The sequence below is a fragment of the Zootoca vivipara genome, chromosome Z2 (assembly GCF_965207765.1).
Source record: "Zootoca vivipara chromosome Z2, rZooViv2.hap1.1, whole genome shotgun sequence".
Taxonomy (NCBI): Eukaryota; Metazoa; Chordata; class Lepidosauria; order Squamata; family Lacertidae; genus Zootoca; species Zootoca vivipara.
Genome location: NC_142585.1, coordinates 844,052 through 863,743, shown reverse-complemented (window position 1 = coordinate 863,743; position 19,692 = coordinate 844,052). Strand labels below are relative to the sequence as shown.

The following is a 19,692-nucleotide window of genomic DNA, read 5'->3' as shown; positions in this document are numbered from 1 at the left end:
TCCACTGGTTTCCCCCTCACTTTCCTTACTGCAAATACCGTAGCTAAGGAGTTTAAAAATGGTTCTTGAAGCAGGTTTGTTGTGCAGAAGTGCCCAATCCATTTCAACTGTGCGATGTGACTTTCCACTTATGCCACTAAACCCCAAGTGAAAAACAGAATCATTTTGGAAGTGCAGGGGGGGGGGGGTTGGCCTCTACAGGGCCAGGACTCTGTTTAATGCAGATATGTTAAATTTTCTCCGGGCCTATTGAGACCCCCCCCCAACTGTTTTAGCAGAGCCGTGGGCTTGCCAGAGCTCTAACAAAGCCTCACTGCAATTCAAAAGGCAGTTTGCGTAGCTCTGGAATGTTGCCGCCAAGAATCCACAGTGCCATTTTCCCATGTTTGTTGCAGCATTTCCCCCACATCTGTGCATCTGCGCATGCTGCAACCAGGAGCCTCCTCCCTTTCCTGTGTGTGTTGGAGGCTGGCGGTTGAAAACAAACCTCTCTGGAGAAAGCAGCAGCAGGAAATGCACGCCTGGAGGCCATCGCAACAGGAGGCAGGAGAGGCCCCAGCAAGGAGAAAACCTGGAAGCAGAGGGGAGGGGTGTTGAGGAATGCATGGGAGGTGGGGGTAGAGACAGCCATTGTGGAGCTTTCATTGTGGGGAGAGGAGACATTGTGGCATGTCTCCTCTCTCCTCCCCGCTGCAGCCTCTCGAGGATAGGTAGCATGCCTCTCTCGTGTATCCTGCACCCAGAATTGTGAAAGCTGCAGCAGAGAGCAAGAGGCACACTTCTGGAGGGGTGTGTGTGGAGGTGAAGCTCCTGCTGATGAAAAATGATGTGCACGTGCAAGTGATTTGTGTTGTGTGCACCCTTGGTTTGGCTGCTGCTGATGCCGCTGCTGCTGTCTAAACAGAGGCAGGATTCTGCTGCAAGCAAGAGTTGGCCCTTGGCCATGTGGTCCTTGCTGCACCAGGAAAAGGAGTCTTCCTAGCTCTGCAGAGACACCTTGAACCCTCTGGCGTGCCACATTTGAATCAATTCTGTCGTCTACAGCATCGTAACATCCTCTGGAGCGGCTGCCAAGTCCTTTCAGCGGCAAGGCAAATCCCATCTGGCTTGTGTGCATGAGATAGCTTGGAAATGGGTGTAGCCAACTTGGAGGGCAGGACTTCCACACATTACCTTAGACTGGTCCTGTTAAAGGATGTATGAATGCCAGTCAGTCTGCCCAAAGAGCCATAGAGGGATGTCCAGCAGGGCCCCTGCAGGGTGCTCTCTTTAAGGTACCCAATTCTCATGAGAACAGGACAGAGCAGCAGGCAGCCTTTACTCACCAAGAGCTGTAAAACAAATGGGGCAGATAGCAAGCTGCAGAGAGATGGGTTTTGAACTCTGAACTTGCAATAAATCCTTTTGGTTACTTACATCTGCTGAGCAACCGATGCACATTATTTATCAGCTGCAAAAGGTGATTGCATCCAATTTCTATGCATATGGGGTGCTGGCGAGGCCTTGTGGGACCTCCTCATGTTTGGGCTCCACCCCCACCCCCCATAAACTGAGGGTGCCTCTTAAGACACCCATCATTGACATACAATTGTGAATTGCGGGAGAAGACTTAACAGTCAAGCAAGCTGTTGCAGAAGGAAGCATATCTGGCTTTTGCCACATATGTCGAGTAAGCAGCACAGGTTGAAAACAACTGAAGTAGCAGTGACTGAAAGAAATTTGTCAAAGCGAAAGCCAAACTCCTGAGCAGCACAGGTCTATGGTACAAGTAAGATGGTTGCATACCTTGCCTCAGAAGGCCTTACAAACAACCCTGTATTACAAATGAACTGCTGAGATAATAGTGGCATAGAATCACAGAATGGTAGTTGGGAGAGACCACAGGGCTCATCCAGGCCAACCCCCTGGAATGCAGGAATCTTTTGCCCAATGTATTGCAAGTGTCTCTCCTAACATGGTGCCCTCCAGATGCTTTGGACGATAACTGGTCCAAAACCTCTGGAGGGAAGCAGGTTGGCAAAGTCTGTGCTGTTTTCACCCAGAAGCAAGTCCAAGGGAGCTTAATCATAGTGTGTATAGGATTGAAGACTTTTGCTGTGCTACAGATGCTTTCATCTAGTTCAGGCCTGGGAGCTGGATCTGGCCCAATCGCCTTCTAAATCTGGCCCACAGACCGTCCGGGAATCAGCGTATTTTTACATGAGTAGAATGTGTCCTTTTATTTAAAATACATCTCTGGGTTATCTGGGGGCATAGGAATTTGTCCCCGTCCCCCCAATATAGTTTGGCCCCCCACAAGGTCTGAGGGACAGTGGACCAGCCCCCTGCTGAAAAAGTTTGCTGACCCCTGATCTAGTTGGTGCCAATGCAAATATGCAGCGGTGTGGTGCAGTAATTAGAATGCGGGACTAGGACCTGGGAGGCCAGGGTTCAAATCCCCACTCAGCCACGAAACCCACTGGATGACCTTGTCAGTATCTCTCAGCCTAACCTACCTCACAGGGTTGTTGTGAAGGTAAAATGGCCTGGGGGAGAAGTGTATATGCCACCTTGAGGAAAAGTGAGATATATAAGTTTAATAATAAAATAAAATAACGGTTTAATCGCAGATTAAATTTCCAGGATGGACTCACCCATTTCTTTCTGTAAAGAAGGTAGAAAGCATTGTGAGGTCACCAGAAATGATCAGAAGCATAGCATGAGCCACAGCTCAGTGGCAGAACATCTGCTTTGCATGCAGAAGGTCCTATATTTAATCCTTGGCATCTCAGTAAGATGGGAAACATCCCTGCCAGTCAGTTTAGACAATACTGAGCTAAATAGATCAATGGCTGTAGAAAGTTTAGCTGGATCTTAAAGTAAGGTAACTGAAAGAAAAAAAGCATCTATTGGGAAGATTAGGAAGACAGCAAGGCAATGCAATTTTCTCCATCTTGGAAATATACATTATAGTGGTACCTCGGGTTACAAACACTTCGGGTTACAGACTCTGCTAACCAACATGGATAGCTGGCCCTGATGAATACTTGAGGTTACTGACTCCTTTGTTTGTAATTTGTGGGCAGTCATTTAATTTTTTCCTGATTCAATTGTTTAGGCTATATTTTAATCAATTGTTTGATTGTGTTTTAATGTATTTGATATTTGATGTTAGCCACCCTGAGCCCAGTCTTGGCCGGGGAGTGCGGGGTATAAATAAAAATTTACTTACTTACTTCTTACTTGCTTACCAGTACTTGCTTGCTTACTTACTTAAATGAGAGGGGAAAAATACAAAACGAACAACCAGTGCTTATACACGTACAAGTTACCAATTGCTTTTACGTGAAATTATTAAAACATAGACAGTGGATATAACTGCAGGCTGGAAAGCTAGCGGTAATGCTTGTAGGTATTAGACAAGCATGAAAATGGCTGCATGCTTCTTCTATATGACCACAGCCAAATAGAAACTGATGAGGAATGTCAGGGAGCATCCATCACTTTTACCGTTCTTCCCCAAGGAAAAGCACCTCAATCGAGTCTCCTTTTTAAAAGAGAGAGAGAGATTCCTGTGTATAGGGTCAGCGGGCTGTGTGTCGCTTCCTTTCTTTCCTACTGTCCTGACAGGTTGTGCCTGCTCTGGGAAGTGATGGGGCTGGGCTTGGGGGTGGGGGTCAGAGTTCCTAGCCAGAAGTCCCACGGTATACTGTCAGTGAGACAGCCTTAGATAGCTTCAGCTGCATGCACACCATACATTTAAAGTGTGCGGCTTCTCCCAAAGAATCTTGGGAACTGTAGTTTGTCAAGGGTGCTGGGCTTTGTAGCTCTTTGCACGGTTGCCTGCAGGTCCCAGGATTGCTTTTGGGGGGGGCGGGGGTGGGGAGCAAAGGTGCTTTAAATGTGTGGTGTGTATGCAGCCTTCCTAATTGTTCACTTCACTCCTCTCCTGCTGGGTAGGTGCATGGCTGGTGGTAGGAAGGTGCCTGCACCTACCATACCTAGCAATTGCCCGGTGTGGGAGGGGGCCATAGCTGTCAAGTTTTCCCTTTTCTCACGAGGAATCCTATTTGGCATAAGGGAATTTCCCTTAAAAAAGGGAGAACTTGACAGCTATGGTGGGGGAACACACTCTCCTAGCAGGCCAGTGCTCTAAAGCAGGCAACACCAGTCAGGGCTGGATATTCAGCTGATCTGACCAAGTGAGTTAGTTACCACGGCATTAAGACCGCACACCTCACCACAAGGGAGAACTACAGTGTAAAATGAATAAGGCAGAGAAGCAGCCGTGTCCTTTTCCCACTTAACTGATGTGAATAATGCACAAGAGTGCCCCCTTGCAGCTATAGGACTTTGTTGAGCAATGGAATTCAGAACATAAGGGGTGTTAACTGAAAACATGACTAGGGGCATTTTCACAGGCAGTAAAATTGGCTCTTGCCCCCACTAGCTGCATTGCCTGCACCTAATCATTCAACTCCACCACCTTTGTTTGGTTTGGGCTAGAAATGCACAACCTATCTTAACAATCAGAGTCTGGGCGCTGTGGTGTAACGGTTAGAGCATTGGGACTAGGAGCAGGGAGACCCATGTTCCTCTCTTAGCCACCCGCCCGGCCAGTCATGCCCTCTCAGGGTATCTACCTCACAAGGTTGTTGTGAGGACAAAATGGGGAAGCAGGAGAACAGCATATACTGCCTAGAGCTCCTTGGGGTAAAAGGTGGGGCACAAAATATGCATCAATAAATGAATTAATATGTCTCAATTTTCTGGAAAACATCGTGTCTCAAGGAGTGGGGGGGGGAAGTCGTGGGTGGCAGGATACTATTGATATAAGAGACAAATCCCAGATGCAGGTGGTATGGGATTGAGATGAGACTTTTGGGGGTGAGGGAGAGGCTTTTGTGGCCGAGAGTGAAATGGGGTGTGGGGTTTTGTGTGTGTCTGCTTTTGCAAGTCTCTATCCTGGCATGTGAAGCGGGGCCGGATTTCTCAGGACCGTGGGGTGGGAGGAAGTGGGTGTCAAAAATATACGCAAAGCAGAGCATGTTTCGAAGGGGCACGGACCGAATGTGCGTGGGGCACCCTTGGGGAGGAGGTAAGGATAACGCGGAGTTGGGGCTCCTGTCTTTTTGTTCCGGGGAAAGGGGGACCTGGTCTTGCTAGGTGTGCCCCCCCAACACACCTGGGGTTGTTAGAGGGGGCATTTATGCAGGGGAGAAATATTGTGAACTTGGGGATCCTGGACCATGCCTTTGGGTGGGCGTCTGGCTCCGCAGTGTTCCACCATGGGGCAGGGACCACCCCCAGGAGGGGAAATAAGAGGAACCTCCAGCGGAGGGCGCTCACGGATACGGTCCGGATGGGGGGCGTTGCAAGGGGGCGGGCCCTTCCCTAAGGCGGGCGGGAGGGTAAAAGGTGGAGGGGTCCTCTGGCGCCGGCTCCCCAGCACCCGTCCCTCCCTTCGTCCGTCCCGGAGGCGGTGCCCGTGCCTGCCCCACCCTGGACGCGCGCTCGCTCGCTCCGTCACTCGCCTCCCCGGGAGACGCTGCGGCGGGGCTGCTGGTGGCGAGCGGGGAGCCGCGCAACCTGCGGGAGAAGAGGTGAGGGGGCGCCGGAGGACCCAGGAGGTGTTTTATGCGGCGGGTAGGAAGAAGGAAGAGGAGATTCAACAGGGGCAGCCCCACTTTCATATGCGTGTGTCTGCTGGGGTGGGGTGGCGGTGCTTGGGGAGGGGGCGATTTCTTTCCTCGCGACCCCTCCTTGGATTTCGGAGGTAACCGTTGTGCTTGTTGTCGTTGCTCGAGTTGGGGGAGGCCGGAGGGACCCCTTCCCGTACCTTCCCCCGCCCCCCCAATCCGCACCAATCCCCGGCGCCATTCCGCGTTTCTGCCGTTCCGCGTTTTCCACCTCGCCCCCCCCGCTCCGGGTAGCTGTGCAACTCCGGGCCGGGTTTTGCGCGCCGCCGGGCCGGTCTCGCGAGCCCGGAGCCCTGCGCGGCCAATCGGGGCGCGGGGCCCGAGCGCCGGCGGCCAATCGGGGCGCCGCCCTGGCTCGCGCCGCGGCTAATCGCAGGCCTCCCCGGACTGCTCCCCCCTCACTCGGGCTGCGGCGCGCTGAGGACTCCGAGCGGCGCCTCCATTTAAAGGGGCCGCAGCAGCCACCCGAACCTTGGGCGGGCTCCGAGTTAAAGGCAGGGCTGGCGGGCAGAGACGGGAAGAAGAACTCGGGGAGGCCGCCGGCGGCGACGAAGCTCGGGTCGGGGAAGCTGCGGCAGGTGAGGGGGCGCCGGGCGCGGCGTGGGGGAGGGGGCGGCCATCGTGGGCTGGGGGGAGGGGTGGCGCCGCGAGACCTCGTGACAAGGGGCGGGGCCTGGCTTGGTTAGGGGGGTCCGAACCCGCACTGGTGGGCGGGGCCTGTAGCGATTGGTCCGCGTCACGGGTATGGGATGCTGCAGGTACTTGCTGGTCAGGGGAAGGAGCCAGGCCAAGTCCCACTTGGAGCCCTTGTCGGGGAAGGGAAAGCGAGGGAAGAGGGCTCTAGAAGGAGGCGGGTCTGGGTTTGGCCAGGCCTGCGGTGGAGAGGTCGGGATCCTGCAGGTACTTGCTTGGCAAAGGGGAGGAGGTTGTGGTCAAAGCTGGTGGCAGTCCTGGCCAAGTGTCACCAGGGGTGGGAGGGTAGCCTAAGATCTGTGCAACAAGGCAGGTCTGGGATGCACCAAAAGGGAGGGATTCTGCGGGCACTTGCTCGAGGAGAGGAGTTTACTTGTGGGTAGTAAGGCCATAAGTTGCAGCAGCAGGCCGAGATGTGCTTGGCATGCTGCTAGGGTGTGCAGGGAAATGCAACAGTGTTATGCTTGTTAGGCTGCCTCTGAAGTTGGAAACTTCAGCTGTTGCAGAATTTGGAGGTTACACGAGAACGTGCCTTTTGTGTGGTGGCTCCCTGTTTATGGAATGCTCCCCAAGGAAAACTCGCCTGGCACCTTCCTTACCTATCTTTAGGCGCCAGGCAAAAGCGTTCCTCTTCTCCCAGGCCTTTAGTTAATTAAACAATCTATGACTTTTAAAATATGTTTGTTGGAAGGGGTATTGGTTTACTTTATTGTGCATTTTGTGTTGTCATTTTGTATTTTATGTTGTGAAAAGCTATGTGCTCTTTGGATGAAGAGCAGTACACAAATTTAATAAATAATACTGATAATCATGAGGGATCCTGCAGGTACTCCTCTTGCAAGGAGAGTTCTACAGATAGCAGGGATGGACTGCAAGCTGAGTTCAGAGAATTGTAGACTTTGTGGTAGTTTTGTAGGCCGCAGGGTAGCCATTTTCCTATCTAAGTCAACAATGGGGAATCTGTGGCCCTCCAAATGTTGTTGTCTACAACTTCTGTGAGCCCCTGACAGCATATCCAGTGGTCAAGGATGAAGAAACTTGTACAGTAGTCCAAAAATATCTGAGGAGTCATGTTGGCAACCTCAATTGTAGGCCACCTATCTTAGCCTGTTGCTCAAATTGGGGAAATCCTGGTCAGATCTCACCTGATACTCAAAGAGGACATGATAGTGGTTTCCCTTGGGATGTACACTAGGGAATAGCCATTCATGTCTTTGCTGTGAAGGGAAGGAGCAAAACCCCTGAACTGGGACCAGTTCAAGCTATAGTATCTGATTGGCTTAAACCAAGGCACATGGAAAGGACCACAGATCACAGGTTTGGGCATTGGACTGTACTAGGAGAATGGATCCTGTAGGCACTTGTAGAAAACAGAGGCAGTAATTGGACTGAGCTGCACAAAGTCTGAAGGAGAGAGAATGGCTTAGAACAGGCATCCCCAAACTTCGGCCCTCCAGATGTTTTGGACTACAATTCCCATCTTCCTCGACCACTGGTCCTGTTAGCTAGGGATCATGGGAGTTGTAGCCCAAAACATCTGGAGGGCCGCAGTTTGGGGATGCCTGGCTTAGAAGGTTTTTTTTGGGGGGGGGAATCTTGGAGGTCTGAGCTGGGACAAGGCAAGCATGACTAAGTTGTACTTGTGGAGGAAGAGATGCAGAAAGGCAGATTTGGTTTGAGCTTGGAGGATCTAATCGCATGTAGATATTTGCAGAGGAAGGGGAAGTGATGGCTTGAACTAGACTAGTTTTTGTTTTGTCTAACGGCAAACGCTGGATTGTGCTGAGGAGTGATCAAGGCTTGTGGGAGGTGTATGCGCCACAGCCCTTGTCCTTGGGAAGAGCTTTCTTCAGTAGACAACATGTTTAGGTTTTGAGTAACCAAGGAAGGAATCCAACATGAAATTGTTGAAGATAAAAGAGCAAATGGCTTCAGCTTTGGTAGCTCAGGTTTTTATCGTACCACTGAAATCCTGCTGCTTTGAACTTCTCTGAGATGCCTGTCTGAGGGAGAGCAGTTACTGTATTTTGAGTTCTTATGAGCAGGATGCAATCTAAACATTAAAAAGATGAGTTGCTTCCCTAAAACCCAGGGGTCTTGTTCTGATGCAGATTCTCTGCAGCTTCCAACCCACTGGGTTTTTAAATCCTGGCTCTGTGTGTAGGTTCACCAGCCAAATAGGAAGCCTGTAGAATGTGTGGCTTGGTTATTGTGTTTGGTCTTTTCTCCTCCCCACTGCCCCTCCAACTAAATGATTGGCAGCACCTGGCTTGATGTCAGCATTCAGATTCCCAATGACTGGATGTTAAATTGGACTGTTGATTGGATTGGACCCAGGAACCTCTGCACCCTGCATTCTGATGTGGGTTCAAAGCTAACAAAAGGCAAGAACTGTACACTAACACCCATTCTCTGCTCCAATGTTGGGATGGGACTTTTGTAGTGTTCGCTGTTCTACTTGATTTGGAGAATTAAACTGTGGCGTGGAAAGGTTCCAAAGGAGTTGCAGATAGAGGGAGAGGAGGTTTTGCCTGTGATGTATGCAGAAATAAGCATTTCCCCATGGGGAGAAGTAGTAAGTGACTTGTGTTATAAGCCCATAGAGTGGATTAGAAGAATGTGGTGGGTCCCTCCCTTACCGGGGGTAGAGCAAATAGTGAGGGGTATGTGTGTGTAATGGTGTGCATACCTCTGTGTAGAGCAGTTATTAAGAGACATACATTTTCTCAAAGGATGGAATCTTGTTCCTAGGAGGTTCAAAAAGACTTGAGACCACTGAATGCGGAGTTTCAGAATATCTGACTAGGTGACCTTTGGGTCCCTTTTGTGTCTGTGTATTAGCCATTCTTGCAATTCACTTAGTGCTCCTTGTGTGAGAGGCCCCTAACTGAGAGAAAGAGAGAGAGGGAATTCTTTTGGTACAATCTCTCACCATTCCCAGCCTCTTTACTTTCCTTCTAAAAGGGAGATTTGCTTTTTTCCTATATCAACACATAGGGAGCATCCTTGTGTTTCACAGACTGTTCCTGGAAATAGACGCTCTGCAAACCTGTGTGTCCTCAACATCACCTGGCACATGCTGTTGCCTTGTTGTCTCAGAAGTGGCTTTGCTCTCTCCTTGTGGCCGGGTTTCCAGGGTGGGCCTCCGTGAGCAAGCCCAGAGAATTGCTAAGTGGGGCCACTTGAGTTGTATACTGATGGAGCAGGAGGCAGATCCACAGGAAGTTGTTTGTCTAGGTCGGACTTCAGAGCCTTCCCGGGTTCAGATAGGCCACCTGTTCCCAGACTAAGGAATAGATGGTGTTGTAATTGCTCAAAACAGAGATCTTCACTTGGAGAAAGCTCATATGTTCTGCTGCAGATTCAGTACATTTAATATATTGATAACCCAGGCAACCTCTGTAAGGAAAATGCACCCGTTTTACAGATAGGGGAACTACCCATGGCAGGTTGGTCTTCATTATAGTCACTGCCAACATGTTGCTTTCAGTGTCCTTTATGAAGCCAGCAGGTGTCCCCTCAGGAAAGAACTTGCATACCTGCAAGCCACAACATGTTTTTGGACAGCTGCTCCATCATCCCTGACCACTGGTCATGCTGGCTGGGGCTGAAGGGAGTTGGAATCCAACAACACCTGGAGGGCCCCACATTGTCTGCCCCTGTTCTAGCTCATCGCTGATGTACCCACAGGGCTGTTCAAAGGAAACCAGGGTTAACTGAAAGGTGATAGGAGAGGTAGGAGCTTCTGATTTCATGCAGATGTTTGCCTTCTTAATTGTCCAAAGAAGCATTTCGGCTTTTTTATTTTTTCTTGCGTTCCACTAACACAGGTGCTGATTGGTTCACCATCAGCTCTGAAGTCTTCCATGAGGCTGCGGCTACCTTGCCTTTTTCAGATTTACATATTCGGATTTGTAGCCTTGCCTCTCCTGTGCCTCAGAGGTATGGTAGTAACAGGATTTAGAAACAAGCAATCAAAATGCTTAATTGGATAGCTGCTGCTGCTTTTTTAACCCACTCATTAGAAGTCCAGTGTTCCAGATCACCAAAAACCAAATCCAGATTTCTGTGAAAAAAGGCTTTCTCAGGTGTGGGTTGCTGTAGAGCTTAAGAAGAATTCGATCTGGGAGGAACAGCTTTTGCAAGTGCCCCTCTCTGCCTGGCTTAGCTGTGTAGAATTCTGAGAGCCCCTTGCGTACTTGGAATGTGTATTGTCTGTTGATCTTTTTATTAAACGTAGCAAGTGACAGGCGCTGGTGGAAAAACATGACACTTCATTGAGACTTCACAGTTGGTGTGGGGTAAGGGCAGGAACACAATTTCAAATTACTCCATCTCAGCACCTGATTCCTTCTTAATTTTTTAAGATCTCCTCCAGCCAATAACTTCTGTGCAAACATAAATTTTCTGAACCCCGATTACTTCAGAATTGCTCCCCTGAGTGTGAAAAGGCCCAAGTTTGTGTGTGTGGTGTTTTAAGGATTATGTGTCTACTTCTCACAATGCTTAAAAGATCTTCTGTCTTCTGGACCACTTCCAATGGATTTCCAGAATTTGCCATTAACGAATCAGTTGAATTTGAAGTTAGAAATGTTCACGAAGGGAGGCACCCTTCTGAGCTAGTTTTGGGGTCTGATTCAGTTTGGCTCCTTGTCGCTGGCAGCTGATCTCCAAGGCCTCGCACGGTTAGCTGGTCAGAAGAGTTACATCTCTTATACAGTGGTACCTCTACTTACGAATAACTCTACTTACAAATGTTTCTACTTACAAATGGAGCTCCGTTCGCCATCTGGGGTGCGGTTTTTTCTACTTATGAATTTTTAGATAGGGTTGCTTTGACTTACGAATTTTTTCTCCCAATGCATTCCTATGGGATTCGACATACAATTTTTTTCTACTTACGAATGTGCGTTCGGAACGCATTAAATTCGTAAGTAGAGGTACCACTGTATTCCCATATGTGCTTAAACGTGCTAACATTCTGTTCTCTCCCCTTTCTGCCTCCTTGTTTTAAGCCTTTTTCTGAATGGAGTCGAGTGAATTTCCTGGCTCCTTGGGGCCACTGTCCCTGCCTGATAAGCCTCTGATTGGAGACCTTCCTGCAGACATGGAGTATGGAGAGGATCTGCTAGCATCCCAAACAGCCTCCATCCCACAGGCTTCAGCTCAGCAGCCCCAAGAGATGGAGTGGGAAGCACCTAAGCAAGCAACTTCGGATGCAGACCTGGACCCGGGCTTGGTGAAAACAGCCGGATTGTCTGATCTGAGCAAATCCAACAGTCTGACCCTCAGCAAGTCTGGTGCTCTGGATGTTATGGAGAAGCCCAGTCTTCTCGGTAGCTTGAGCAACAATGACAACCTGGTGGACCTGGATAAGTCTGAGGACCTGGACAACCTGTACAAGACACGAGGTTCTGCAGATCCAGAGGATGGACCTAGGGATCCCCCTGTGCCAGGAACCGAAGCCCTTGCGCCAGAAGAATGGAAAGAAGGAGAAGCATCAGCATCAAAAGTAGACTTCAAAAGCACAAAGGATGATGTAGAGGAGAGTGCAGCCTCCCTTGCCGACAGCCATGTGGTGAAGTCGCCTGACGTGGAGATGAGCATCACTTCTTCCTCGCAAGAACCAACAGAATATTCTGAGAACTCACCGAAAATTCCACGGCCGGTTAAGAAAGCCCGATTGAAAGCCCCAAAGAAAAGCACTCCAGTGCAGAAGGAGGAAGTGGCGACATCTACAGAGGAGGGGAAGGAGCCTGTTCTCAACAGTATTCCAGATCCAGCTCCTGAGCCTATGAAAGAGGGTCTGACTGAGGCTGAGAAAGACAGCAGTGTCAGCCAGAAGGACCCTGCTGAGCCCAAAGCACAAGAGGCTGAACAAGCGCTCCAACTTCCAGGTGGGTACGCAGGAAGGAGGGCTCTCCCTAGAGCATTGCCCCAGCCGCACTTGTGCTTCTGCTCTGACCAAGCGTGGGGAGGGGTGCCGAGCTGCTTCCACTCCTCTTCTCTTGGGTAAAAAGCTGTTGCAACTTGTTTCTGTTTATAACTAGCTAAACCTAGAGAATATGATCCCTGGCCAATCAGGAGATGCAAAAGAGTAAATAAAATCACCTATCTATAATGTTGATTCTTTGGTTGTTGCTGTATATAAATCTTTGCATATCTAAGTTAATGAAATAATTTATGTTCATTTAGTACCTTTATTTATTCTTTTGCATCTTTTGTAAATAGGCCTTGCTCTGACTTTGTGCGGCAAGCAACAAATTAGAGTTATGTTATGTTACGTTATTATTTATCATTTTCAACAAATTAGATGTCTGCCCATTCTCCTGTTCCTTGCAAGATTATACTGTTACAATTCACATTTATAGCCAACCTTTTCTCCATTGTTGCCCTCTATTTTATCCTCACAGCAACTTGCATAGTAGTTTAGGCTGAGAGACTGTGACCGATTCCAAGGTCACCCAGCGTGCTTCATTGCTGAGTGGGGGATTTGAACCCTGGTCTCTCAAGTCCTAGTCCAACACTCAGACCACTACATCACACTGGCTCCTTTCGTTTCTTCCCCAGCTTCTTCCCCAGACAGAGCTAGAGAGCTTGGTCAGCTGTCTGAATGTTGCGCCAGTTGTAAAGGTGTTTCTACTCTCTCTTCCTCTCACCAGCCACACACACCCATAGATGGTTGATTGATAGCTTTCAAGCAGCATCTTAACTCAGTGATGTTTTTGGCATTAGTTTGTTTCATCCCTAACCCTCGTTAGAGTGTAAGACCATAAGAAGATCAGGCCAATGTCCCATCTAGTCCAGCATCCTGATCCCAGAGTGGCCGACCAGATGTTCTAATGGGAAGCCTGCAAGGTAGCCATGAGCACAAGAGCTCTACCCACCTGTGAGTCCCAGAAACTGGCATTCAGAAGCATAATGTCTCTGACAATAGACGTAGAACCTAGCCATAACGGCTAGTACTAATTGATAATAGAATCATAGAATGGTAGAGTTGGAAGGGATCTCAAGGGTTGTCCAGTCCAACTTCTAGTCTCAACACGCAGTTTCCCCCATCCAATTTGAAACCATACTGGACCCTGCTTAGCTTTTTACTGCTGCACCACTGTTCTCCCTGAATTTGTCCAGTCCTCTTCTAAAGCCACCTAGACTGGCAGCCTCACAGACAGCTTTGAGGTCTCTCTTGTGTTTCTCTTGCAGGGGAAGACCCTGGTGCAAAAGGGAGCGAGAAGCCAGTTGTGAAGGTAAGGGAGGAGGCAGCTGAAGCAGCCGCCACCCGATTGAGTGTTTGTCTTTCCACTAAGACCTTCTGAACACTTTTCTCAATCCCCTAGTTTTTTGTTTTTTCGGCGTGGGGGAAATTATTGACATGTTCTGTTCATTTCAGGCTTGAAGTTTCTTGCACTGCACATTTCCTCCCTCCCTCCTCCTTTGCATCACTAAACCAATGTCCCCCAACCTGGTGCCTTCCAGTTGTTTCGGAATGTGATGTTCTGGAGCTGGTCAACAACATCTGTATGGCAGCAGGTTGCAGGATGTTGGTTTAGACTGTGGACCAGTGGGCAGGGATTACTCTCAACCATACCTGCCATTCTTAGGTGTTCAGTAAACAATTTCAGAGGCGGGGGTTTCCCTGGGCTGCTAGCCATTGTCTGTTTACATGGTTCCTTGGTTTGTTCCAGGAGCAGAAGAGAAGCGAGCGTGCCAGGAGGGCAGAAGTGTCTCGGCCTGAAACAGTGAACTCCTCTGAGAGCAGTAAGTTACCTCCTTGACTGTAAGAGGACCATGCTTTACATATGCTTTACATATTATAAGAAGCTGTGTTATGCCAGGTTAGACCCTTTCTCCATCTAACCCAGGCACCCCCAAACTGCGGCCCTCCAGATGTTTTGGCCTACAACTCCCATGATCCCTAGCTAACAGGACCAGTGGTCAGGGATGATGGGAATTGTAGCCCCAAACATCTGGAGGGCCGAAGTTTGGGGGTGCCTGGTCTAACCTGTTGTTATCTACCGCAATGGGCAGCAGCTCTCCAGGGTTCAGACAGAAGAGGGTCTTTATCAACACTTGCTTGCCTGGAATATTTTAAAACTAGGCGTACTGGAACTTTCTGCATTCAAAGTGAGCACTGCTACAGAGGTGTGGCCCTTCTCCCAGAAGAGTAGGCCATTTTGGCGTGGTGGGTAGAGAAAGGTTTGGAGGGGAGATGCCTGGGTTCAAATCCTGCTCAGCCCTGCAGCTCAGTGGGCCGTTGACTTCCTCTTGGGATCGCCCACCTTGCAGGGCAGTTGTGTGGGTTAAATAATGGGTTGGGGAAGAAGTATGTGCAATACCGAGAGTTCTTCAGTGAAATGGGAGAGCAAAACAAAGCAAATGTAGTCAAATATGTCTAAAGAAAGGGTGGAATCTGCCTTCTGTAGGATTTGGAGGCAAGGTTTAGTAAAGGATCTAGTTGCACAGTAAAAGAGGATCCTGCTCCAGGGTGGGAGTCGGCAATCCTTGATGTCTGTTTTGTTTATGTGGAAACTGTGCAGGCAGGATCTGCCCTTCTCCCGCTCTTTCCCCCCAGTTTCTAGACCCCTCCTGTGCAGCAGTGGCCAGCGACAGCCAACAACCCCTTGTTCTCTCTTGTGCCCCACAGTTCCCGTCTCAGATGAGGATTCGGATGCCATGGTGGATGACCCCAACGATGAGGACTTCGTTCCCCACCGCACCCGGCGCACCACACGCCTGTCCCTGCGCAACCAGGCAGCCCAGCGAGCTGCCCGTTCCACCGTCACCAAGATGTCTTGCGCCAACTGCCGGACCCCACTGCAGAAGGGCCAAACGGCCTACCAGCGCAAGGGGCTGCCCCAGCTCTTCTGCTCCAGCTCCTGCCTCACTACCTTCTCCAAGAGGCCTCTCAGCAAAAAGAGCTGCACCTTCTGCAAAAAGTGGGTGCCCCAAAACCAACCAACCAACCCTCCCTCTTGCTGTAGCCAGGAGCCCTTTTCCCAATCTGCCCCTTCTGCTTTGGCAGGCCGCAACTCTGCAAGTACACTTTGCCCTCTTGCTACTTCCTTACCACTTTCGTTGCTCTTGGGTCCCCATGCCCACACTTACTGAGATAGTCTAGGGTGTGGCCTCCAGGCCCTAGTCTGACCTGTGTCTTCCTGCCCCTTAGGGAGATCTGGAATGCCAAGGACTCCGTGGTGGCTCAGATTGGCTCAGGCAGCTCTTTCCACGAGTTCTGCTCTTCTGTGTGCCTCTCGTTGTACGAAGCCCAGCAGCAAAGACCGACACCACAGTCAGCGGAGGCCTCAGACACTGTCCGTTGCAGTGTGTGCTACAAGGCTGGAGAGGTGAGCGCCTTGGCTGTCTGAGGAAGTATTGCCGGGGGGGGGGGGAGAGATGGGAATCCCCGTGAGTAGTTGAAAGCTGCCAGGCAAGCAAGAGGCCAGTTGAGTGCAAGGGACAGACAAAAGGGGGTAGATCTTTGCTGGGCACATGGTTAAGCTATGGAATTAACTTTCATAAGTGGCAGTGATGACCAGCAGCTTGGACTTGAAAAAGAGTGCTAGACAAATTCATGTGCTACTAGTCACAATGTTTATTCTGTACCTCTGCTGTCAGATGCATTATACCTCTGAAGACCAGTAGCTGGAAGTGACAGGTGGGGAGAGTGCTGCTGTTGCTCTCATGTTCTGCTTGTAGGCTTCCCAGGAGAGGCTTCTGGTTGGGCCACTGTAAGAACAGGATGCTGGACTGGAGGGGCCTTTGGCCTGGTCCAGCATCCTGGCTCTTTGGATGTTCTTCAGGCACAGGCCACAGAGGACTACTTGTTTCGCATGCAGAAAATCCCAGATCCAATCCTGTTGATAAGATTACATTTCAGGTAGCGGGACTGGGAAAGGCTGCTGCCTTGAGAGTCCTGAGTCCCAGTAGGTGGTGTGGACCTCTATAAGGACCTGTTCATATCTGTATGTGGATGTGTGGGAAAAGGCAGTGGGGATACTGGGCAGATTCCAGAAAGGTAGCCATGGGGCAGGCGGGCCCTTGGAGACTTTGACAGATCCATTGAGTGATGGATTGCACGAGCACTTACAACCTGCTTCACTTTGTTCCTGAAGCACAATGTCAGGGGGGAAAGGGAGCATTTAAGGAAGGGGGAATGGAGTAGATTATATGGGATGTTGCGAACCAGGGAAAAAAAGTGATTTCTCTAAATAGAGATTTCTCAAGTAGCAAAACAAACAATATCCTAGTATAGGGTGTGGATCTAGACTAGAGATTGGTCCCGACTGACAAGCTCACCGAGAACAGGGAACTAAAATTCAGCAGCGTGTCTTCCGAGATGCTTCAGTTCCTGGTGCAAAGGGTGGAATGTAAATACAGGATATTATAAGGTTGGCTGCTAGGTACAGCCTCCCCTGCCCACAAAACCTTCTGCTATTCCCTTGCACCTGGGCCCAGCCACCTCCAGCCATTATCTAGGGGCTGTAGAGCATTGCTGCTCTCGGGGGATGGAAGCTGGTGCCAGCCCTGGTGACCCACAGTCCTGCTTTGCCTGCAGATTCAGCACGAGGTCAGCAATGGGAATGTGGTGCACCGCATCTGCAGCGACGCCTGCTTCACCAAGTTCCGCGCCACCAAGGGTCTGAAAACCAACTGCTGTGACAACTGTGGCCTCTACCTGTACAACAAGGGCCTGCCACTGGAGTACCTCTTCCACGAGGGGCAGCAGAAGCGCTTCTGCAACACCACCTGCCTCAACAGCTACAAAAAGGTGAGAATGGGTGGAGGGGATGTCCCAGAGCTTGGATCCAGACCCTCAAGTGAACCTCTCTTTGAGCCAGGTCATGTGATGGACCTTGCCCTGTCTCCCCTCCCCAATGTGAGATTGTGTAAAAAACAGTTATTGTGGGAAAGGTTGTAAGGATAGTTTGGCTTGGGTGACTGAGTCTCTGAGAGTGTGTGTGTGTGTGTGTGTGTGTGTGAGAGAGAGAGAGAGAGAGAGAGAGAGAGAGAGAGAGAGAGAGAAAGAAAGAGAAAGAGAGATGTTTGATGGGGAAGGAGATGCTTGTGAGGGAGAAAGATGTGTGTCAGAGAGAAAGACAACACACACACACACACACACACACACACACACACACACACACACACATGAGTACAATGCCCATTAAAATCCAGGGGGGAGTGAGACGTAAAGGGTGCCCTGCAGTGAAAGAGCCTGTGTGGCAGCTGTCCCTGCACTGTTTCTGCAGAAGAACACCCGGGTTTATCCGTGCATGTGGTGCAAGACACTCTGCAAGAACTTCGACATGCTGTCCCACAAAGACCGGAATGGCAAGATGGGCCTTTTCTGCTCCGTCTGCTGTTCCACCTCCTACAAAGTCAAGCAGGCTGGCCTGACAGGTAAAAGCAGAAGGGTGGGGAAAAGAGCTCCTTGGATTCTGCTTAACCAAGGGATACTGGTCCATTAGGGCAAATGGGGCACTGCCCCACCAACCTCAGCTTGCCCTCACCTGTCCTGGCTTCTTAACAAGCAGCCTAGGAGGTGGCACCACCAATCAGCTTACTCCTCTTCCTCCTCCTCCATCTCAGTGTTGCCATTTTATAACTTAGCAAGGCAAGAGGATGAGGACAAATCTAGAATTGGCTCTGCCTGCCGTTGGCTCTGGCTTCACCTATTGTTGGGCTCCTTGACTTCTGTCCCAGCTCTCTGATAGCACCAGGAGGTTTACTAGCACTTGGCGAGTCTCAGAAGGGTGGTGGTTGGCCACAAGGGTGACGTTTGCTAACCTTTGCACGTGGGGAATGGGAGGCAGCTGGATCTGTGCTTTAAGACAATGAGTTTGGTCCACCTGACTTGCTGCAAAATCCCAGGCCAAGATGAGACCCCTGACTCCCATAGGGGTGGACTGTGCTACATGTGAGAGAGGGAGAGAGGTCAGGTCTCTCCATGCTAGATATTGATTGCCCTGCCTGGGGTAAGAGTAGTTTGGAGAAGGAAGAGGAGAGCATTTCTTCTCATTTTCTCTGTTTAATGTTACATCATAGAACTGTAGAGTTGGAAGGGACCTTGAGGATTTTTTTAGTACAACCCCCTGCAATGCAGAAATATGTAGCTGTCCCATACGGGGATCGAACCTTCAACCTTGGCATTATCAGTACCATGCTCTAACCAACAAGGCAGCTTCTCTCACCATCCTCTGCCTCTCCTCTTTCCCCCAGGACCCCCTCGGCCTTGCAGCTTCTGTCGGAAGAGCCTGTCTGAGCCCTGCTACTACAACAAGAATGAGCAGGTGGTGTACCAGTTCTGCAGCCCCAGCTGCTGGACCAAATTCCAGGTACATAAGGAGGCTCTGCCGCCGTCACAGTGACGGGACCAAACCCAGGAACGTGGGTTTTCTGCATGGCTGAGATCTGGTGCATCCATCAGACTCCTGAAAGTCTCTCTCTCTCTCTCTCTCTCTCTCTTTCTCTATGTTTTCATATTTATTTTAAAAAAAAGGGGGGGGGAAGCATCTAGCTCTTGTTGTTTGCCAAGAAGAGTGTTGGAAGGCAAAAGGCATGTCTGCCAAGGGAAGATATGGGGGTGGGGGAGTGGGCTTCTGTTGGCCGGAAGGAGAGGAGGGGTCACATTGCTCTTCACAGTTGTATGCTCCTTGCCAGGATTCCGTGCATTTTTTTAACCCCGCCCTAAATTGTAAAAGTAAAGACATCCACGGCCTGTGATGTAAAATTCATCTTCTCGCCCTTTTGGCACCGCTTAGTAAAAAGGAGCCCATTCTGCATCCCTCGTTCTTGGGTCCTGTATATGTGTGTGAAGATTTGCCATCTTCCTTCCTGGACCTCCAGCCCGCAACTGCCTTGCCTTCCAAGCTCCAACTCTCCTTTGCTGCCCAGTCTGCACACAGCTCCTCCTGTCTTAAAGCTTGTGTGAGAGATTCCAAACCACCCACCACCACCCTTCTCCTCCCAGATCAACCTCCCCTCTCAGCAGCTGCCCTGTATATCAGCACTGTATCAGAACTTAGAATGTCCACCAGCACAACGCTCTGACATCACAGAAGCCCTGCCAATGGCCAGAGGATGGGGCAGGGCATGTTGGTGGAGGTGGGCGGGGGAGGGAGGAGGGCGTGTAAAGCTTGCACACATCTACTTAGCTTATTGATATATCTCTATATATGATGTCAAATCTATTGTGGGGGTCATTGTCTCGAATAAAACTGTTTCTACTTCTGCTGACGCAGAAGAGAGTTTGTGTCTGCTATCCAATAAATAGTCAAATTTTTAACACTTGTGTGATTTGCATAATTTATTCTACTCGCAGAGT

General features: G+C 50.0%; 1 protein-coding gene across 8 annotated transcripts in view; it reads left to right on the top strand.

Moving 5' to 3' along the window:
* ZMYM3 (zinc finger MYM-type containing 3) overlaps positions 1-19,692 on the top strand; it is a 49,387-nt gene that overhangs the window by 10,530 nt on the left and 19,165 nt on the right. For 2 of the 8 annotated variants that reach the window (XM_088665111.1, XM_088665105.1), the window contains exons 1-9: positions 5,937-6,256; positions 11,387-12,268; positions 13,575-13,618; positions 14,057-14,129; positions 15,016-15,307; positions 15,538-15,715; positions 16,927-17,139; positions 17,618-17,768; positions 18,588-18,703. In XM_088665111.1, coding sequence (XP_088521237.1) covers positions 11,398-12,268; positions 13,575-13,618; positions 14,057-14,129; positions 15,016-15,307; positions 15,538-15,715; positions 16,927-17,139; positions 17,618-17,768; positions 18,588-18,703 — 1,938 coding nt within the window. In that variant the 5' untranslated portion in view covers positions 5,937-6,256; positions 11,387-11,397. Of the gene's footprint in view, positions 1-4,805; positions 5,078-5,369; positions 5,626-5,936; positions 6,257-6,434; positions 6,579-11,386; positions 12,269-13,574; positions 13,619-14,056; positions 14,130-15,015; positions 15,308-15,537; positions 15,716-16,926; positions 17,140-17,617; positions 17,769-18,587; positions 18,704-19,692 lie in introns of those variants that run through there. The other 6 variants (XM_088665109.1, XM_088665106.1, XM_088665110.1 and 3 more) reach the window with 6 other exon arrangements.